The 21,753-nt window shown below is 32.5% G+C and overlaps 1 protein-coding gene across 1 annotated transcript in view; it reads left to right on the top strand.

Annotated features, from left to right (window-relative positions):
• The first annotated feature begins 260 nt into the window (after positions 1-260).
• Positions 261-21,753, top strand: part of LOC123656282 (fibrosin-1-like protein) — a 68,038-nt gene continuing 46,545 nt past the window's right edge. Inside the window, exons 1-2 of the mRNA XM_045591987.1 lie at positions 261-500; positions 17,919-18,041. Of these exons, the coding sequence (XP_045447943.1) occupies positions 261-500; positions 17,919-18,041 (363 nt within the window). The remainder of the gene's footprint in view (positions 501-17,918; positions 18,042-21,753) is intronic.

The raw sequence follows: 21,753 nt of genomic DNA, 5'->3' as shown, positions 1-21,753 counted from the left end.
TTAAGTGTAATAATGCCCCCGTTTACGTAGAAGTGAAACAAGACAGCCCGTCGAGTGCTACGCGGCCATTTTACTTGCAATGCGGCAACGGTGTATGATCCGCCATTGGAAACGGCTAGTGTCCTTTTCTGAGTGCAAGATTTGTATTTTGTCGATTTCTTCGACATAGAAACAACGGTTAACCATGTGTGATAAAAGTGTAGTGCGGACTTTAGTGTAGTGAAGCACGGTGGTCGGGTGTTTCGAATAATGTGCGAACGATGGAAAACGAAGTGAAGCAGCGCAATCAGAGAAACAGGCGAAGGGAACGGGCACAGCGCATGCAAGCACAGCGAGAGAGTAAAGTTAAGGATGGGGACAGCGGTGAGGACGAGTCTCCGGCGAGAGAAAAGCCACCTCGTCCTCCGGCCAGGAGAAAGAAGTCCAAAGAGCCTCTCGGAGAGGAGGACATCATTGATGGTTTCGCCATAATGGCATTTCGCACATACGAAGATCTCGAGGTAAGTTGCACTAATAAAATGTCTAAAACTAGACGAACTTACAACAATAGGAACCAGCCATCTAGATCTATCATATTCTGTCCTTTAATTATTTAGTACAATTACTATTACTGTTTATATTTACCTATCCTTAAAGTGAAATTCATAAACATTTTTGTGACGGCCTTTAGGATATAATGATTTAAAGTAAAAGATAAAGATATGTTATTGATGCTTAATACTTGTCTTTGTTTATATTAATATAAATAAGTACATAACATAAAAAGTACTGTGCTTAGTTTTACCATTGCCATTTTTATCATATCCATAGAATAAATTGGTTTTTTTATTCCCGTACAAAAATTGCTATGTAATCGCTTCAGACGTCGTCTCGAAAGTGCAATGACCCTTGATGGGTCCTTTGACAGGAATTTCTTAAATTGGAAAATGGGGTTATAATATCAAAGTAATAGTTCTCAAAATTTACCTGGTCTATCTCGCATGGTAATGTTTGTTTAATATGAAAGATCGACTACAAATCTATGAGCTAAGTGTATTTATTATGAGAGCAGCTGACGGCGCGGCGCCTGACGGAGCGTGCGCTGCTCGTCAAAGTGCACCCGCGGTCTCCCACTAAGTGTAAATTTGGTCTAAGTGGCTTTCGCTCGTTTGTTCTCATTTATCGCGCCGTCCTCGAACGACAATATGTTGTATATGTTGAAGTCTCGTATGCACATAACAAAACTAGAATATCATTTCGCGCTATCGTTCTAAATTATGACGACAGGCGAGCCGTTTCTACCTCATTGCGGCTCGGTTATATTATAGGCCCAAACAGGTTCCGTTGCTCCTATTTAATTCACCACATGCGGTGTTCAACGTTTTATGCAATTTTTGCTTACAATGGTCGTAAGCTAATTTTCTACGGAAAACAAGTTTTTGTTGAAATTACGCCAAGGATTCGACATATGGTCGATAAATATGAGGTTTTGTCTTTATAATTGTGTAAAAACTGCAAAAAAATACGTAAAAAAGTTACAAAAGCCGCTGCGGTCAAACCTTTGTTGTTGTTTTTTTTTTTTTTTTTTCTTTTTATTTTGTTTATGTTAGTTTTTTATTTAGGTACAGTTTGTTTAATCGTCGAAATAAAAATAATATGACTATCGATATGATATCGAATTGTTCTGTAGCCAGAATTGCATAATTTTGAGATATCAGCAAAAAGGTATGTTATCTGTTACATTATTGTAACATACTATTATACTACGAGTGAAATGGATTGGCGTTGAATATTTAGGTAATCCAATTTTAGATGTGCGTGTGAAATTGTAAACGAAAAAAAAAAAAATACGGCTTACTTTATTGTCATGAAAAATACGCCTGCAACACAGTGTATCTAACATAAAATACGTTCAAATTGTATAGAGTTAAGTAGAAATTATATATTATAAAGTAGTTTTTGTACGAAAAAAAAATATATCAAATAAAATTACCGTATTACAATCATCTCTAAAGGTTAGCGAAACAAAAAAAAAATCTGAACAAATGCATTAACAAACTCGTACATAAAGAGTTCGGTACAATATTAAAATATTGTACACTAAATAGTCTAATTTTAGTAATATTTCGCTAAAACACCTAGACATCTTTTTAAATTTACCATAGCACACAAATCCCATCGTAGAAATAGAAATTTGCGAATGTCTACTTACTAAATTTCCATAGATACAATCCTATAACAGATGTTCGGACAAACGGACACCGGAATCTTATTTGATAGGGTTCCGTTGGTACGCCTAGGCTACGGAATCCTAATTAAAGTTGTTATACGAGCGTGACCGTGTCATCTTATGTCCGTAAGCGGCGAGTGACAAAGACAAGTACGTGGCTAAATATTTTCCCACGATACTCTTGCCGTGTCCAGTTTCGTATCAAGTGATTTTACAAAATAAACATGATATCTTTTTACAATTATTAAAAAGTTAATTATTCAATTTTAAAGATGTAATGATGTAAGAAGCTTTCTACGAGAGATGCGCGTAATATATACGATGAACTTTTTATTTGAGCCAATTAATCGCACTTTGATGAATAACATTATATTTACACGTTGAAGTTGTAACATTAATTTATTTTTATAACATTTTATTTTTATAGAACGTGAAACAAAAACTTTGTACGCCTTTTTACGAAAATTGCACGGACGGAGAAGTATTATATTTCGCACACTTACAGTTTATACAGAGAAGAAGTGCGGAATTGTACTTTTTTTTAATAATCATAAAAAATACATGAAATCAATAACAAATTTATGGAAATATACTCTTTTGTTTATTTTTATAGAAGTGTTTATAGTCTTTGACAACAGAACCTTAATAATGCTCAAACTTATAATTTAAATTAATTATGGTCGAATTTCGACCACTGGCCGACCACTAGTTTTTAATCACGTTAAAATGTTTAGTTATAAAGTGGTATTACAGATAAGATGTATTTATAAATATTATCTAGATACAGATAGTCTGGACCTAAAAATGTCCAATAAGCCTATGAAATCGATTGAAAATCGATTTCACAAAAAATTTAACTCCGGAGTTGTTATTGCTATATTGTAGCGTTAATTTGTACGATATGGTTACAAGGTTTTAAATATTGTTACTCCACCTATAAAGTACTTTTTGAAAAGATTCATAAAAAAGATCCAAGTCCGTTTCTAAATTGAATCCAGTGTAGTTTAACTAATAGAAAATAGTGTAAAAATTATTTGCGAAATGTTATAGAAACGTACACCCAACATGTCTTATCACAGTGCGTGGCACTCAAGCCCCCAAGTTCCCCGCTAGAGATGACTCAAGCCCAAGCCGGTACTAGGTAATACCTGTGAAAGCTGCGGTTGTGAGACGCATAACAACTATACACTAGGTTCTGGATTCAGTGTATGCTTGTATAAAATCAATATCTGTCGCTTTAGAAGACGAGCTACTACGATTTGGAGCAGCGACCGAGTGTCTCTGCGCCCCTAAACACCCCGTGACCCATCCCCTTCTAGTATTCCCTGGAGCTTAATGTTAGCACGCCGTGACATAAATACTTACCTGGGAAAACTTTAAACCGCTTTCTTACATTTTATTACATCTCGCGTTAGCTTCTTTAGAACTTTTTGTAGTCGTCAACAAATGTACTGAAGGTTTCATGAGAAGAAAATTGAATATAATTGTTATAAATAACGTATTTAATTATTTTATTACTTAAATTAATATTACCTACCTATTTTTTAAAGAATTTCTCATTTCGTATGTCATTAACAAATTGTAATACGTACTATTAAAGCATCGAGCCAAAATACGAGATTAAATATAGTGCAACCCCAGCAAAAACAAAATCCAGACTCTTGAGAACAACCCACACTGGCGCAAACCACCGCCATTACTTTAAGAATATTGTAGAAAAATTGCTTTGTCCTTTGCACATAGGGGAAAGTTTTGTTTGCTTGTACCTACTTTAATTTTGAATTCAGGACTCGTTTTATTTTGGTAATAACTATGCAAATGTGTGTTTTAAGAAACACAATTTACGCGACGTTTAAAGTTAAACATTATTACTATTTCTATAGGAGTGTATAATATAAATTTAGTGGATAGATAAAAATTGTTTTAAATAATGCAGACATTTGCAGGCATTTTGTGGCTTAAATACCTAGAATTTTATTTTTAAACATTTATAATGTATTCTGAAAACTTATCTAATTATTATAGGTTTTTAGGGTTCCATCCCCAAAAGGCGGCAATGGCAGTCACATTGCCACCTAAAGTTCTAAAGTTCCGCTCCGTTCGTTCTTCTGTCACAGGACTATACTCTAAAATAAAAATATAATGAAATTAAAAGTTTTTTCACTAGACATACTACGTACGAAAAAAAACTATTGTACTTATAACAAAGAGCTATTTATATAAGAACGTACTATGGAGTGAAAAACAAATCGTTTAAAAAAAACACACTATTCAATGACCATGAAAACAAATTAACAGTATTTTTAACCGACTTCAATAAAAGGAGGATGTTACTCAATTCGACAAGTGTTCTGGGATAACTCCGTCGTTTATGAACCGATTTTGATAATTCTTTTTTTGTTGGAAAAGAGATAGGTATCTCTAGTTTATTTCTAATCGAAAGCCGATGTTTATCGTGTGGTCACATTTAAATTTCATCGCGATCTGATTACAACTTTTGGAGTAATCTTTGAAAATGCGTATTTACTTGACTATTTTTTCGTTTGCCTGCAAAGACACAGCTAGCTGTTAAAAAACCGAGGCTTGTCAATCGCTCTAGGATACTACTGCTTCAGGACAACGGTAGACCACACACTACACAACAGACAGCTACCAAATTAGAGGAGCTTCAATTGGAATGTCTAAGTTCTAAGACATCCATAATACTCCCCGGACCTTGCTCCAACAGATTACCATTTTTTTAAATTTTGGATAACTTCTCTCTCTCCTTTCCCTCTTTCTCTCTCTTCTTTCTGCAAGGGAAAAAATTCAACTCCAATGGGGCAGTCCAAACCGCCTTAAAACATTTTATTGATTCCCGTCCGAACGGTTTTTTTAGTAAAGGAATCAATGAACTTAAAATACAAAAGTGCATAGGCTGCAATGGTACATACTTTGATTAATTAAATGTATTATATACTAGCTATTCCCGCGACTTCGTCCGAGTGGAATTTGACAAAAAAGTTATTGTTCAGTTCGTAAAGTTATAAAATGAATAAATCTCTATAATAAAAGTAGTTTAAGTTACTCCTTAATACGTCAGCTCTGTGCCAGTGAAAGTCCCGTCAAAATCGGTCCAGCCGTTTCAGAAATTAGCCGAAACAAACAGACAGACAGACAAAAATTGTAAAGAATGCTATTTTGGTATATGTACCGTGTATACATCCATATGCATTTAGTAAAAAAGCGGTTATTTTAATATTACAAACGGACGGAAAAAATCGACTTCATATTCCGAGCATACATAAACGCCAATTTCATTTGTAAGGACCTAATATTATATTTTATTACCAATTCAATAATACTCATTCTTACTCATAAAATGATAAAATACTTCAACAGTAAGCAGATCAACGTTTTTTTGAAAGAGTAATGAAAAAACTTCATATAATATTATATTAACAAATGATATGGAAAGAATTGGCAGATCTATTAATTAAATTATTTAAAGTATAATTTACTTCGTAAGAAACGTCGATGTTATTTGTTCATCAATGTTAATGAGAAGCTATTATAGTATCTTTTTTTTAAATTTTCCTCATTTCTATTCTTTTATTTTTGCTTTAAATATTAATTACACGTTTCTGCAAATCTTTATTAAACGTAATTGATAAACTAAGAAAAGTAAAGTGATCGTATTTCTAATCATCGATTGCTCCAAGTCCGTAATACAAAGTAACAAGATTACAACTATTTGCAATTAGTAGCATCATAAGTTTTATTGCTAGACACCACAAACTTTATTGAGCCTAATATCTATACAACAAAAATAGTATTTCCTTCAATCATGCCCCGCCAGAAATGTCTCTAAGCCCAAGGATAAATTATTTATGTTATACAATCTAAAAAGGTTAAAAATTAAAATATTACTTGTATTCTTTTATCAAAACAAATAGTGATTTGTAGCGATTAATACGATCGAATTTGCAATTTCTATTCGGTGTAACTAAAACAAGCGTTATCAATGTAAGTTTTATTAAACAATCTTCGTAAATGTGTCGTAAACTGGTTCTCTGTTTAGAAATGTGGTTTTGTTTCGCTTTGTACGTGAAAGCGTTATTTCCAACACAAACATAAACTCTGTAACACCTACTACTTAATAAAATTAGCCATTTAAGTGCATGTTACCATTACAATGTGAAACGTAGCAATCATTATTTTTATGGTGGTTATAAGAGTATTTAAACATTATAAATAAGTATCGCTAATGTACCGTTCACCTGTAAAATAGTAATGTCAACCGGCAATATTTGTTTATTGATTAATTACAAACCGTGAAGTAGATATTAGCATAAATTTGTGTTCATTGCGCGATAACATATAAACATTTGTAATAGATCGTGCTATTATCATCCGCCATACGTCAAGGAAAAGTAAATGTTTACGTTGTTACATCGTATTAGTTATGAGACACGCTCGACCACTCGTAGTCTTTTGATTTGGTGATTTGTCATTTGTATTGACAAATACATCTCAGTTGATTAATGGACTCGGAAGTACACTTATTGAAGTATGCGGAGAAATCGTGTTGGTCGATTAATTTTTTGGATGTGATATTGTATAAATAGTGTTGTACCGAGTTTGTCGATGATGATATATTGTATTGATCTGCTAAAGGGTTTACTAACTTCTTTTATGGTAATAGAAACTTATCTATGACTGGATCTAACAACTCTATCTCTAAAATTGATATTTTAATAGTCGAATATATGGTGTTGATGTACATACAGACGTCATTCGTTAAAAAACTAGTTACGACAGTGAAAACAATTTTGTATTATCGGCAATTATATTGCATAATTTAAATTTGTAAAAGTAATTCTATGTCATTTTTCAAGTGAGACAGTATAAATTTTGAAAATTTCAGTTTTTTTCATTAGTTTTCAAATAACACTGGGTCGTAGCAAACCCGTGTGTGAAGAGCTTCGAAAGCGAATAGTTTGTACGGTCGATGCTGGCAAATCAAGTTACCAAATATCTAAAGACTTGGCACTTCCCAGGTCTACAGTCCAACCTATCATTCAGCGCTATAAAAATAATAGAACGACTTCTTTTTTAAAGAAAACTGGTCGACCACGCGTCACAAGTGCAGTAGAAAACAGAATCCTGAAGAAAATTATTAAAAATAATCGCCGTGCTCGAGCTGGAGAACTCACGGCGAATGGAAGGACATGATTCACAAAGACGTCTCAGTTAATACTTGCAAAAGAGTCCTAAAAAGAATGGGTTACTGATTTTACACCGCTAAGGAGAAACCACTGTTGACTGCTGTACAAAAGAAAAAGAGGTTGAAGTTTACTCGTGATCATTTAAATTGGACTTCCGATCAGTGGTGTAGTACGGCGTAGCGGAGTGACGAGTCCAAATTTGAAGTGACAGTCGGCGATGAAAGGAAAAAAGTGATTCGGAACAAAAATGAGGCATTTCATACTGATTGTCTCAAACGCAAAGTGAAGTTTCCGGCGTCTCATATGAAATGGGACTGCATGTCTGCACAATGTGTTGGTGGTATGCAGTTTGTGGATGGTTCTATCAATTCTGCAAGGTATCAAAACATTTTTGAAGAGAATTTACTCCCCTCTATTCCGTCAATCAAGCATCAAGATTCCTTCATTTTTCAACAGGATGGTGCTTCCTGCCATACTGCAAGGACAACAAAGACGTGGCTACTGGCGAAAAGCATCCCTACAATCGAATGGCCATCTTGACTTGTCGCCGATCGAAACCTTATGGTGGAAAATGAAGAAAGTTCTCCGTAAAAATCCATCAAGATCGAGCCACTTAAAGGCTAAACTCTTGGCTGTCTGGGAGTCAATTAGGTACGCCTGAGGAGTGTGCAGCGTTGGTTGCAAACATGCCTCTTCGCATTAAAGCTGAAGAGCAAAGGCGACACAACTAAGTGGTAGACGAACTATTTTGCGTGAGTGACAAGTATTCGTCTAGAATACTTTTGCGTTATGTTTTTTTAGAAAATTTGTTTGAATTTTTTATGTTATGTAAAGTCGTGAAAGAATTTCAATTATGTTCCTCAAATTGTGGTTTACTTTTTATTAAACGCTCTTTATTATTTTACCAATATTTACTTTCTATATTTTACGCTTTGCACTACTTTCCATACTAGACGAACTATTTTGCATCGGGACTCGTAGACCTTAAACCAAAATGCTATAAACCATATAATACTAGAAGTATTATATTTACGAGTATAACTGTTAAAAAACTTTATTATCATCATTAACAGATTTAGTATGTAGTATTTTTTAAATAAGATCGGACATTTCTACCTTAATAGGACTACTTACTTAATTAACCACTAAAAACACTATTAAATGGAAGTCTGCAGTAATTCAATTTATCAATATTCCCGTCGTGAACTTTAACTTACGGCCTCACAGGAATTAACTCAGTAAGTTTCGAAGAATGTTAATCACGACCTCGTTTTACAATCGCTATGCCGAACTAGTACCGAATTAAATTAACTCACATAATGACTTAATGACTTCTTTACTCTTTTATTATATCATTTATATTTGTACGAACGTCTTCGACTTTATGTTGGCAAAGAATGTCTACAACTTAATTTTTGTTCTATTAACTTTGCACCTTTTATAAACATGCTGTAGCTGCAACTTTTTCACGTAATTGGCATTTACGGATTACTTTTATTATGGACTACACTTAATTTACTAAGACAATAGTGTTAATTCTGATGTTATAAACGAAATAAAACTAAGACTTGTCTTTGCTCCTGTTACTGGATTATTTCGAAAAATAAAAAAGTAAATTGTACAAAAAAACTTGGAACACTTAGACTTTTTACGGTACAGCAATGGTAAATAAAAATATTTGGTTTAAAAGTTGTGAATTAGAGTAAATGGAGGCTTGTATTAATTTCAAGTTACGTTTACAATGAATGTTGAATGCTGTTTGCAATTACATCTGCGGTTACTATAATTATGCATACCATTTTCTAATAATTATTCGTTCAATAGTTTTAAGTGTGATGAAATAGTACAGGTAATTTTGTCAATATCATGAATGATGCAGAATATACAACAGAGGCTGATCGATGTGGTTGATAATAATAATTTCTAAAAACACCTTCTTATTTAAAATTAAAATTCAATTTTTTTATAATACCTTCTCACAAGTCTGGTTTTGAGTCAAATTCTTTCACATTCAATGCCATTAGACTGTGGAATTAATTACCGGTAAGCATCAGAAATGCTAGTTCTAAACTTTATTTTAAAAGACATGTTTAAAAAATTATACCAAAGTAAACTTAGTCAATAGCCCTTCTATACCTGTTTTTCTTCTCTCCTCTTGTCATTTTGCGATTAAAAAGTCCTAGATTGTATCATATCATGAAATATGTATATGTATTTTTTCTTGTATGGATATTTGTTATTTTGTTTTAATGTATGTATGTATGTGTACGCAATGTGTATGTATATATATAATATGCTACATGCATATTTGCGCGTATAAGTAATAAAGCATACTGTTTTACTGACCTTTTCTTAATGTTCTGGTTTATTTTTTTATTGCTTCAGTTTGTTTATTTTTTTTTTTTTTTATTGTGTATGTTATTTTATGTTGTTAATAAAGTTTTATATAATAATAAATAAATTAAAACTAAAAAACTTTTAAAAACAAGCTTTTGTTTCTATGCGCTGAAAAGAATAAAATATATTTATCCTTTTAAACTCTTACTAATCATATAAGGTCAGTACACAATTTGTATGATATAGGTACAAACTTAATATCCTATATGACTATCGCCGAGTTGCACGAAAAGAAATTATAATTGTGTTTGCTCGCAAACGAAAAAAAAACCGACTTCAATTACATCGACGAGTAATACAACGTAGATCGACGAAAAAATAGTCAAGTAACTAAGCGTTATCAAAGATTACTCAAAAAGTAGTGATCAGATCTCAATAAAATTTATATGTGACCACATGCCAAAATCAGCTTTCGATAAAATTAAAAATTATCAAAATCGGTTCTTTCTTCTTCTTGTGCCTCTCCACTACTGGAGGTTGGCCGTCAGCTCAGCGAATTTTTCGCGATCTCGTGCCAAGCGAAACAGCTCTTCCACGCTGGCGATCGTCATCCATTTGCGGATGTTGCGCAACCAGGACTTTTTTCTTCTTCCAACGCGTCGCTTGCCCTCTACTTTGCCCATCATTATAATTTGGAGCAGCTGGTATCGCTCGTGTCTCAAGACGTGGCCCAAATACTCGGCTTTTCTCTTCTTGACGGTTTGCAGTAACATCCGGCTAGTGGCGACGCGCTGGAGTACTCTCGCATTCGAAACTTTCTGTGTCCAGCCAATACGGAGCATTCTGCGGTAACACCACATCTCAAAAGTTTCTAGACGCTTCTGGGTGTCAGCTCGCAAGGTCCATGCCTCGCAACCGTATAACACTACTGGCCAGACATAGCAGTGGAGTATTCTTAGTCTGAGCTTTATGGATAGTTTGCGGCTGCACAAAACCTTCTCCATCCTTTTAAGGCTTGCTCGGGCAATTTCAATCCGGGTCCGAATTTCTTGCCCACAGTCCCATTCTTCATTTACCCAAGCACCAAGGTATTTGTACATACGCACCCGCTCTAGGTATTTACCTTCTACTTGAATTTTCGGCTCTAAACCCTTATCGCCCGACACCACCAGAAACTTGGTCTTGCTAATATTCATGCTCAACCCCGCCTTCACACTGCACTCGTTAACTCTGTTCACCAATGTCTGTAAGTCGTTTTCTGAAGAGGCGATAAGCACGGTATCATCGGCGTATCGTAGGTTATTCACGACTTGACCGTTAATCTTGACGCCCACTTCCAACCCTTCCAGAGCTTCAGACATTACAGCTTCCGAGTATATGTTAAAAAGCAGGGGAGACAATATACACCCTTGACGGACACCACGGCAAATTTCAACCTGATCGGTCTCCGAATGCTCAACTCTCACAATCGGTACACCCAGTAAAAAGTTATTGCGGATTTTCAAGAGTTTCCCTCGATTTCTCTAGGATCCCACCATCAGATCCTGGTTTCCTTATCATGGTACTAAACTAGGGATATCTTCTTTCCAACAAAAAAATAATTATCAAAATCGGTACACCCAGTAAAAAGTTATTGCGGATTTTCAAGAGTTTCCCTAGATTTCTCTGGGATCCCATCATCAGATCCTGGTTTTCTTATCACGGTACTAAACTAGGGATATATCCTTTCCAACAAAAAAAGAATTATCAAAATCGGTACATCCAGTAGAAAGTTATGCGGTATAATACAACGTAGGTCGACACGACACGGTCAAAAGTTCTGATGTAACATACATTTAAAAAAAAGAAAATACAGTCGAATTGAGAACCTCCTCCTTTTTTGGATGTCGGTTAAAAATTTAAGTAGTGATTAAACTAATTTAATCGCAAGAATTGTATGAAATTCTTGTGATTAAATTAGTTTAATCTCTGCTTAAATTTTAATTTTGTTTCGTGCAACGCGGCGTAATCGGTTCAAATCGAGTTGCAAGGTTCCACCCTAACAAACATTATATTTATTATATACATACAATGCAAGTTAAATAAAAGCTTTAAAAGAAGTATAAGTCATATAATTAATAATCCTTAACCTAAAACAAAACAAAAACTAATGTTACAAATATGATATTTACAACGGTGTTTCACTAAGAGACTAACGCTGAGTTGCACGAAAGAAAATTAAAATTTAAGTAGAGATTAAACTAATTTAATCACAAGAATTTGATACAATTCTTGCGATTAAATTAATATAATCACTACTTAAGTTTTAATTTCTTTTCGTGCAACTCGGCGTAAGATGATTACACACACGTACACTAGGCACTTCAAGTATCAACAAACATTGTGTTATAATATAACTAAAGATTTTGCAAGAAAAGACACCGTTGTTTATAAAATTGTATTATAACATAAGAAAATTCAAGTTTGAAAATAAAAAAGAAAAAATTTTTTATTTCGAGATTTAACAATCGTGTAACAAGTCTTCGAGACAGAAATAATAAGTGTTTAGAAGATTGTATCGTATCACTACAATGTTTACAAGGGTAATGGTTGAAATAGGGTCCTTCCGCCCACACGGGGCGGTGTGGCACGAGGTGGCGACATAATCGCTTTGGAACACGCGACTGTCGCAACGAAAACCGTTTACAAAATATTTCGATTACGACCCTCCCACTTAATTGTTTCCACCGCTATCGTACACCATCGTAAAAGAATATTTATTTACTCAGTGCGCGGAAAGGTTAAATGCTTATTTTAATTTAACGATTTGTGGCTATAACGCCGAGTTGCACGAAAAGAAATTAAAATTTAAGTAGTGATTAAACTAATTTAATCGCAAGAATTGTATGAAATTCTTGTGATTAAATTAGTTTAATCTCTACTTAAATTTTAATTTCTTTTCGCGCAACTCGGCATGAGTAAGTAAACACACAATTATTTTCTTGTTTTATTATATTTGAAAACATATACCTATTAGGTATATTTTGTATTAGTTTTGCAATCTTTGCTTTCGAAATGGATTTTAAATATTAATTTAAACTTAGTATCATTGATAACGGACGTTTTAATAGAATTAAAAAAAAGATTACTTTCAATAAATTAAAACAAATATACCGCCCACTGTTTTTTTTTTTTGTATTCAACAACGTTTATAAATAAGAACACTTCTTTTGACAAAGTTCTTGCATCCGTTTCATTCTCTCGTTTTTTTGTCGTTGAACCTTTTATGAATTCAATAGCTACCGGCTGAGCTTTCGTAATTTTTTTCATACAACACTGTGTAATCTGTATCTTTGGTCTCTTTTGTACGTTTTTTTTTTCGTAATTTTTTCATATAACGCTGTGTAATGTGTATCTTTGGTCTCTTTTGTACGTTTTTTTTTTTGTTTATTTATTTTTTTATTACAATAAAATTCAATTGAAAAATAAATTGTTGTTAAAGTACATATAAAAGGAGAATGTGAGATAATTGTGATACTAAAATTTAAAAATAAATTTCCTTATAGCTTAGTAAAATCTGAAAGAGCTATTTCTCTTGATAATTATGTTCCGTATTAATCAGAGAACCATAATCGTTCATTACCATGCAGTTCAGTATCTAATCCAGCGTGCTAACCCACGCTCGCTTGTCTGATGACTTAATTAATGACCCGCCGTGTCGCTGGTAATTAAACAGCTCTGGCAAATTCTAGTTAGCGCTTGGCCCCGCGGCTGCCGGTGGATTAAAAACCGAATGCAATTTGTTAAGCGCCCGACCCGGATTCTAAATTATTTGATGGAAATTTACAATAAATAAAGCCTAACAATGATGTAAAAAAGTCTAATTATTATGCACTACTGATTATAAATATTCAACGAAAATTTAATTGCTTTTTATAAAATTACCTTCATAATTATATACTCAATAAGCTCTATTACAAGCACTAAGGACTTTAATTGACACGCTTGTCCTTCGATCCCTTAAATATATTAAAATTATGCTAAGTAGCAAGTAACAAATGGGCCGTAACAACCCATTAAGAGGCCATTATTTCTTTATAATATTAGTATCGGGAACTGTCACATCAGTGATTAATATGTTGTTGGTAAAGCAATTAGAGTAAATGACCGTTGTCGACGAGGTGTGACTACGAGCGTACACTAGCTGAGGAGACAGGTGATTATACCTTGCGGGTAGCTGCTGGCTGCAGGCTGCGGCCTACTGAGTTATTGACCGATGCTAATTATTGGATACCATCTTGTGAATATGCTATTATGTTTCATTTAAACTCCACTGCTGACGATCTAATGGAGGGTTAGTTAAAATACTTTCCATTTTAAATTCATTTCCAATTTCTCTCGTTAATTAGAAAACGTATTTAAGAAATTGGTTTGTAATTTACGTACATTCTTAAAGAAACCTTAAAAAAATATCTCGTTATAAAGTATACTCTAAATATAATGCTTAAATAAACTCGAGTCAATTTAATAATACGACATAAAACCACAGTAAAGCGCTGTAACTTTGCATTATTACTAATAAATCTTTTTCGCAGTGTCGAAAATAGAATTCTCTCGGGATCTTTATGTAACTTCCACAAAAGATTTTATATACAATTCATTTCGTCTCATAAAAAAAGTTCTCTTGATTCGCAGAAATCGGTAGAGCTATTTTTCTACCAGAATATTTCCTTATAACCCGTGGGAAAGACAACGTAAATGTCAATATTTTAAAGATAAGATTACTTGCTCGATAATCGATAAGTTTGTAATTCATAAAATATATATGTTACCGCTGCTAGTTTTTATCACCTTAAAATTGAATTTTGTCGAAGGTTTCTAGGTTTTTCGATTAATTACTTTTTAAACACATTTTTTATATGAATCGTGGAAATAAATTAATTTACGTATTAAATACTATAGCGAAATAAATATCTTTAATGTTATAATATTTCGTAGAATAGGTATGTATAATAAAATATGTTTTATTCGATTTTGTAAAAAATTAAAATAAATGGACAAATGCATTTTAAGCATACATAGTAATTAGATGTTAATGAATATTTTGTTTTATATATATATGGTGACTATGGGCAACACATGAGTTTACGCCATTTTTGGCACGAACTTGTGGAGGCCTATGTCTAGCAGTAGACTTCAATATGCTGAAGTGATGATGATGATGATGATAAAAAGCGTAAATAAATACATTATTATTATGTTAACAATTAAAACTATTAATTTATCAATAAAAAAGGCTCCAGTATTCTTAAATAAAAAGTGTGTGTGTACTTTATGTACGCACGTAAGAAGTTATACTTCACTGGCTAGCTACTCCCACACACGTTGCTATCTTCTTCTTCGTTGACTAGCTAACTTCAGCGACGGTTTTTTGTGACGGTGTGCGCGCGCATCGTATATGTTTACTCTTATCATTTTTCCCTAACGTGCCAAAACACAAAATAAAAATATATCAAATGTATAACTGTATCCAACATAGTATATGATACACTTTTCATATCCAGAGATGTAAGTGAGGTCCTATGTAGGCTCACACTTGAACACTTGAAGAAAACGTAAAATTATTTTAATTATTTTTTAAACTTAATGTACTTTTATGTCCCTTAACATATATAATAATATTCAGAATTTAAACATACATATTTTATATCAATGCTATATATATTATACTATCTTGATTATTTATGTATGGATACTTGTATGTATTTATGATTATTTATGTGTGGATATTTGTATATGTGTATGCGTATGAATTATTGAATCTATCATATACTATTTTTATTCATCCTTAAGAATATTGTACACTTCCTATCCGTCACTATTATATGTCCTGTGCCCAAAGGCTGTCTGAAAGAAATCGCTCTTCAGTGATAAGATCGCCTTTGTACATTTTTTTAGTCACTACTGTTTGTTAATATTTTGGTGTACAATAAAGAATATATTATTATTATTATTTTATTACTATCACACTGTCAAGGCAAAAGATTACAGTTATTGTGACATGTTTGTTTGTACGCTAATAATCTCAATTTAGTAATGGGTGAATTAGGGATTTTGGTGTCCACTACAAATTCTTTCGAATTTCCGAAAGCAATAGTTGAGCACTCAAAAAAATCTATACGAGTTGTGAGGTTCAAATATGTATGTAGGTATATAAAGTCGGGATAAACTATTCTAGATATAAAAACTTTCTAATATCATATTGGTACTAATACTATAATAATAGCAATGGTTTTAATATTTTTTTGACTCATATTCTTTTGTAAAATAATTGAAAGATTAAATTTTGCTTCTTGTACATTCATAATAGCACTAAAACCAGATGATTGTTGTGTTTTTATAATTTTTCACTCGAACTCGTGTTGTTGATTTCAAATAACAGCAGTATCTTATCAGTCGTATTGAATAAAAATATGTCTTCAATCATGTGAGCATAAAATTAAAATAAAACAAAAAAGAGGGCGATTTTTATTAATAGATTTTATCTACCCAACGCGTGTTAACATCAGCCTGATATTATAATTGCTCATCGTCCGTCACAGCTTTATCTTTAAAACCGCAATAGGTAGATAGGTTTTTGAAATTTTTACAGAATATATATAACCGACGTGACGATAACTAAAAAAATATATTTACTTACACGAAATAGGTTCTTATAAATACGAAACACAATGCGCGAGACTCACTATGCTAACTAGACGAGCATAGACGCCTTTTTGGAAATCAGCTAAAAAATAACCTCCGTCTTGTGCTCATTGCTGACTTTCCGTAAACATCTACAGTTAATATTATCCCATTTAATCACCTTTCTGCTTCAAATTATTATTACATTTCGTATACAAATTCATTATTTTAAAAACTAAAATACAAAAAATACAACAATAGAAGTAGTTAAGTTTTAATCATGTAATGTAAATTATACCATTAATATAATTATTATGATATTATTCAAAATTTAAAATACTAAGTAAATAAAATTTAAACAAACCGTAATAAAAGTAAAACAAACCGTAACTGTAAGCAATATCTTCTCAGAATACCTTTCTTTAGAGATCGACCCTTTTTTTAAGGTAACAAAAAATGTTTATGGTTTTTGCACATGGTTATTAAACGATTGTAGTATCAGTAGTTATCGTGTCAATGATTGTTTGCGATAAACAATCGTGTTTAATGTCAAAGCCTTATTTGTAAATTTAATGCTTTTTAATGACCATAGCGTGTTATATTTAAATGTGTTCAATTATTTCCATCTAGACTTGTTTTTTTTTTAGATTTGTCGTTTTAGTTTATCTAGAAGGCGTTTTCCTTCTTTAGACGTATTACTTGACCTCCTTAGCATAATTTAAATATTTCAAAGTTAAAATTCAGTTTGCCTCTAATTATGTTAATTTTATTGTCTTTGCGAACTATTAGAAACTATTGTGTTCATTTTTTCCCTGTTATTTTGCGATAAAATTTTATATCATACTAAATATTTTATATTATATAAAATTTTACATTATTATTTTCAATTATAATGATAATGTAAATTTATAATACAATGTAAAGCTATTGTCATACAAATAAGGTAGTTTAGACATTGTTCTAAAATTGCTTTGCCAAAACTACGACTGGGCATTCTAAACATTCTAACTTCAAACAATGTTTGAACTTTGCTACCTAAAATTAAAATTTTATGCTTAAAAACACAACTTTATCGTTCTAATGTACCTAGCTTAATGGTGATGAAGGTTTGGTTATGGCTAATTTTCACCTATAGCTGAGTTTTTCTTATAACTGAGTCTATTAAACATGTTAAACTTGGGACCTACACTTTCGATTTCATTAATACTTTAGTCTGCTTTTAAAATGATTTATATATTTAGAAATGTAGTTTGTTGTAACCTCGAAACTTCTGTGCGGATTATTTGTTTTTTATTTGTGAAATTTATATATGGATAGAAATTTATAACGCTTGATTACGTTTACTAATAGTATATTAGCTTTAGTAATTAATTTTGACTCAAATTTATATGAAAATAATGTTTAAACAGCAATATTATACTAAATTATTGGTTAATAGAAATTAATGATGATACTATCTGACCTATTTTGTGTGTAATAATGAACATGTTTTTCTTTTCAAGGCTGCTGTAAAATTCGCTTCCTCACCTCGTACCAACGCGCTGTCAACAAAGCCACGACTACCGTTGGCTGCGCTTGCAGGCGATGCAACCCGCAACCACGCCACCGGCAACGTCAACTCACATGTAAGCAAGCTTATACCTTACAAAAAATTTGAATCCAACAAGCGTACTGAAGCGAATTAAGTCTTGACAATATTGCGTCGTAAATAAATAATTTTCCGTTCTGCACGATGTGATTTGCTCTCATATATCATTGTATCTTTTAGACTTGCATGTTTTAAATATATATATTGTTTGTATTAATACTGGTGAGCATGTATGTTCTCTATTACATTATATCCTTCGATATTATCCAACAAATTGCATATTAGCTTAGCACTGTCCGTAAAATTTCATTGCGAATTACAACTGATTTTTTGTTTTATTAATAAAGTCGTTCAAATAGTTAAACACTTCCCTTCCCAGCAAACCGTATAAATGCGCGTGGGTGTTATTCAATTGTCCGTATCATGAGTATAAAATACGTAAAGAGTCGATTTTACTTTTTACTTACCGTACCCATCAGAGATTGTTGTGTTGGGTGATCTCACACGTCTAAATGCAGCCGATCTAAATCGGTATGCCATCGGTGTGTTTCTTCCGGAGTACTTTTCGCCAAACACAAAACTTACATACGTAAACTTATCACTGTCATTAGATGTCTTCATTAATTAAAGCCCGCATTATCCTCTTGTTAAAAATAATTACCAAACTATTCCATGTGGTTTAGCTCTAAAACTATAGCGACAATTTATTCAAACGGAAGATAAACCATTCGGGATTAGTGTCGTCTAATGGGCAAAAAAAAAAATATTACTTTTTTTTTTTATATTCAAGCTATTACAATTTCAATTACGATTCCATTTCTTATGCAGAATGTTAATTATTTGATATTTAATTTAAATAGTATCACTGGAGTACTCTGAAAATGGGTATTCATTGTCACCTTGTACCAGATATTAAAATAAAGACGTTATTTTTGCATGAAGTCTTAATTGCGGTAACAGCAAGACGGATGCTTGTGAATCACAATGCGCTCTCGAATATTGCAACAGATAAAACTAGCTCGGATGGGGCGAAATGTGCATAGTCGGGAGCGTGCATTCGACATGATATTAAAATAAAATGACGGAGAACTCGGCATGGCGACGGCTGATATTACTTATCGTCTGCTCTACTATTATACTTCGTGCCTATACAAATTAACCTATTATTACCGTACACAAAAGCTGAAATATTAATGTGGATATATCATTTAATAGTCTGGTGACACGTAATTGAAACATTATGTTGATTAAACTTTTATTGTTCTTTTACGACATTAATTAAACCGTTATTGTCATACAGCGTATTAATTATAAGGACAAATTTAACACTTGCATAATTAGGTATTATGGGATACTTACTGTAATAAAAAAAATATTGCTAATACTTTAAAGATTTTCGTCCTATAAGTACTCTTCTATACATAAGCTCTAAATAGGTTCTCGTTTCTCCCGATGCCAAAGGAGTGCTTGGCGGAATGCGAGCAGTTTACCCCCACATTTCGTCGGTTTGCCGCCAGCTGAAGATATGTCGCAATCCTATCCAATTTGCCTCCCACCGCTTGTGCTGTTGTTCGAATAAAGCGGAAAATCTTGCTCTCTCGAGGAAAGAATAAATTATGTCGAAGACTCCGTGGAGCTAAATTTCGAGTTTAAATGTTTCTAACACATTAAGTTAAAGCATTTATATTTAAATAATGTGAGCTACCTTTTATGGTATCTAGATATTTATACGACTCTTTTCAGTATTAAGAATATAAGTTTTTTTGTTTTATTTTGAGATGAAAGCAGAAAACATTGCCGTCACCTCTGTCATGGTGTCGACTAACTAGTTCCGCACAAATTCAATTTGCCGTCAAATAGAATATAGTCTCCCGGAGCGCATTGCGCGTTCATTAAGTTACGCCCTCGTCTCCTAGAAGATGGTGTTACAAATTCTCAGCAATGACATTCAGTTTATATTTCAGTTTTATAAACTTGGTTTAAAATACAAAAAAAAAATACTATTTAATAAAAAGTACTCCATTGCTGAAGGTAATAAAACAAAACACATTTCACGCAAACGATACGGTATCAGACACGTAAAATATGAGAGTGAAAAGTGAAAATGTAAAATGTATTTATATTATTTCGAGTAAACTCGATGAAGGTGCGGAATTTCATTGAAATAATTGTGCAATAGCTATTCAAAACATAAAATACCTTTTCTATTATTTGTGAAAATGTTTCTGACCATTTTTATTTGCTTCTATTGTTATTTTATTGATTTAATAAACGTATTCTCGTTTATTCATTTTCGACTGCGACATCGAAAGGTTGTGGTTTCAAAACTTTATATAAAAGTTACTAATAACTTTGTAGTTGTTTATTTATTTATTAACACCAACAAGACAGACAAATATAATTATAAACAAAAGATCTTAAAAGCTAAGCGTTATCTAAATTATAGGTGTTACACTCATCCTATTAATTTAAGCACGTATACATAAAGATTATTATAACAAACAATAATAATTAAAATACATTAAAAAGCAATTCCAAAATAGTTCAATAAAGTCCCGATCAATTGAGCATACAGTTGAAATGATAAACAATTTGATATAATTTGATTAAAAAATTAAATTAACATTAATGAATAAATCGCTGTTATTTTAAAGCTAAATAGTATAAACTAAAATTGATAATTGAAAATCTATTTACATAATTTAAAAAAGTAATAATAATTATAGAATAAAAAACATTAAGGTACTATGTCATACAATTAAATAAATCATCAGCAATTATATATTTAAATATTGATAAGTTACTCCGAAAAAATTTCAATAGAAACATTAGAATCGGGTTGTTTTACCTTTTTTTCAATGTTTTTTCTGCAACTCGATTTGTAAAACGAATTAAAACTCATCGTCAGCCTATTAATTGTTGAACGGCGTCCCTGACGAGTACGTGTAAATTTTTCTACAAATGGAGTAAATGAAGATAGCCTTGCTGCTCTTGAAGGGGCATGAAAATTTAATTTATTTAATAAGTAAGAACTGTCAATAACACCATTCACCAACATGTGCAGAAACACAGGATCGTGGCGACGTCTTCGATTCACAAGTTTTTCCTCGTAACTATTGAGCGACCTAGGTATATTATGATATAAGGAGAGGTGCTGTAGGAATCTTTTCTGTACCTTTTCGATTCTTTTAAAGTAGGTATCGTAATAAGGATACGACACGACACTACCATACTCCAAATTGCTACGAACTAGGGCCGAGTAAATAGTAATTTTTGTCTGGGGGTTTTTGAAATCTTACAATTGCGGATTATAAAGCCAAGGGTCTTGCTGGCTTTTGCTAACAATATTCTCAATATGAACATGGAAACGGAGTCGATCATCAAGCGTTATCCCCAAATCGCGCACATGATACACCTCTGATAAAATGCTACCCTCAATGAAGTAAGACCTTCTAGCGTGTTTTTTTTTTTCTCGAGAAAGAAATAACCTGGCACTTATCCGTATTAAAAACCCTGCCATTGCTATGACACCATAATACCAATTTGTTTAAGTCGCCCTGCAAAAGTATAGCATCAGCATTGGAACAAATTAATCTCAATATCTTAAGATCGTCAGCGAATAAATAAAAATTTGAATTGGTGAAACAGCTACTGATATCGTTAATCAATATGGTAAATAATAAAGGTCCTAAAAAATGGGAGCCTTGAGGCACTCTCTTTTTTGATATAAAGAAAAGAGTGTTAGTTTA

Source organism: Melitaea cinxia, chromosome 9, assembly GCF_905220565.1.
Source record: "Melitaea cinxia chromosome 9, ilMelCinx1.1, whole genome shotgun sequence".
In the NCBI taxonomy this organism is placed as follows: Eukaryota; Metazoa; Arthropoda; class Insecta; order Lepidoptera; family Nymphalidae; genus Melitaea; species Melitaea cinxia.
The sequence above is the reverse complement of the archived record's forward strand: the minus strand, read 5'-3'. Positions and strand labels throughout refer to the sequence as shown.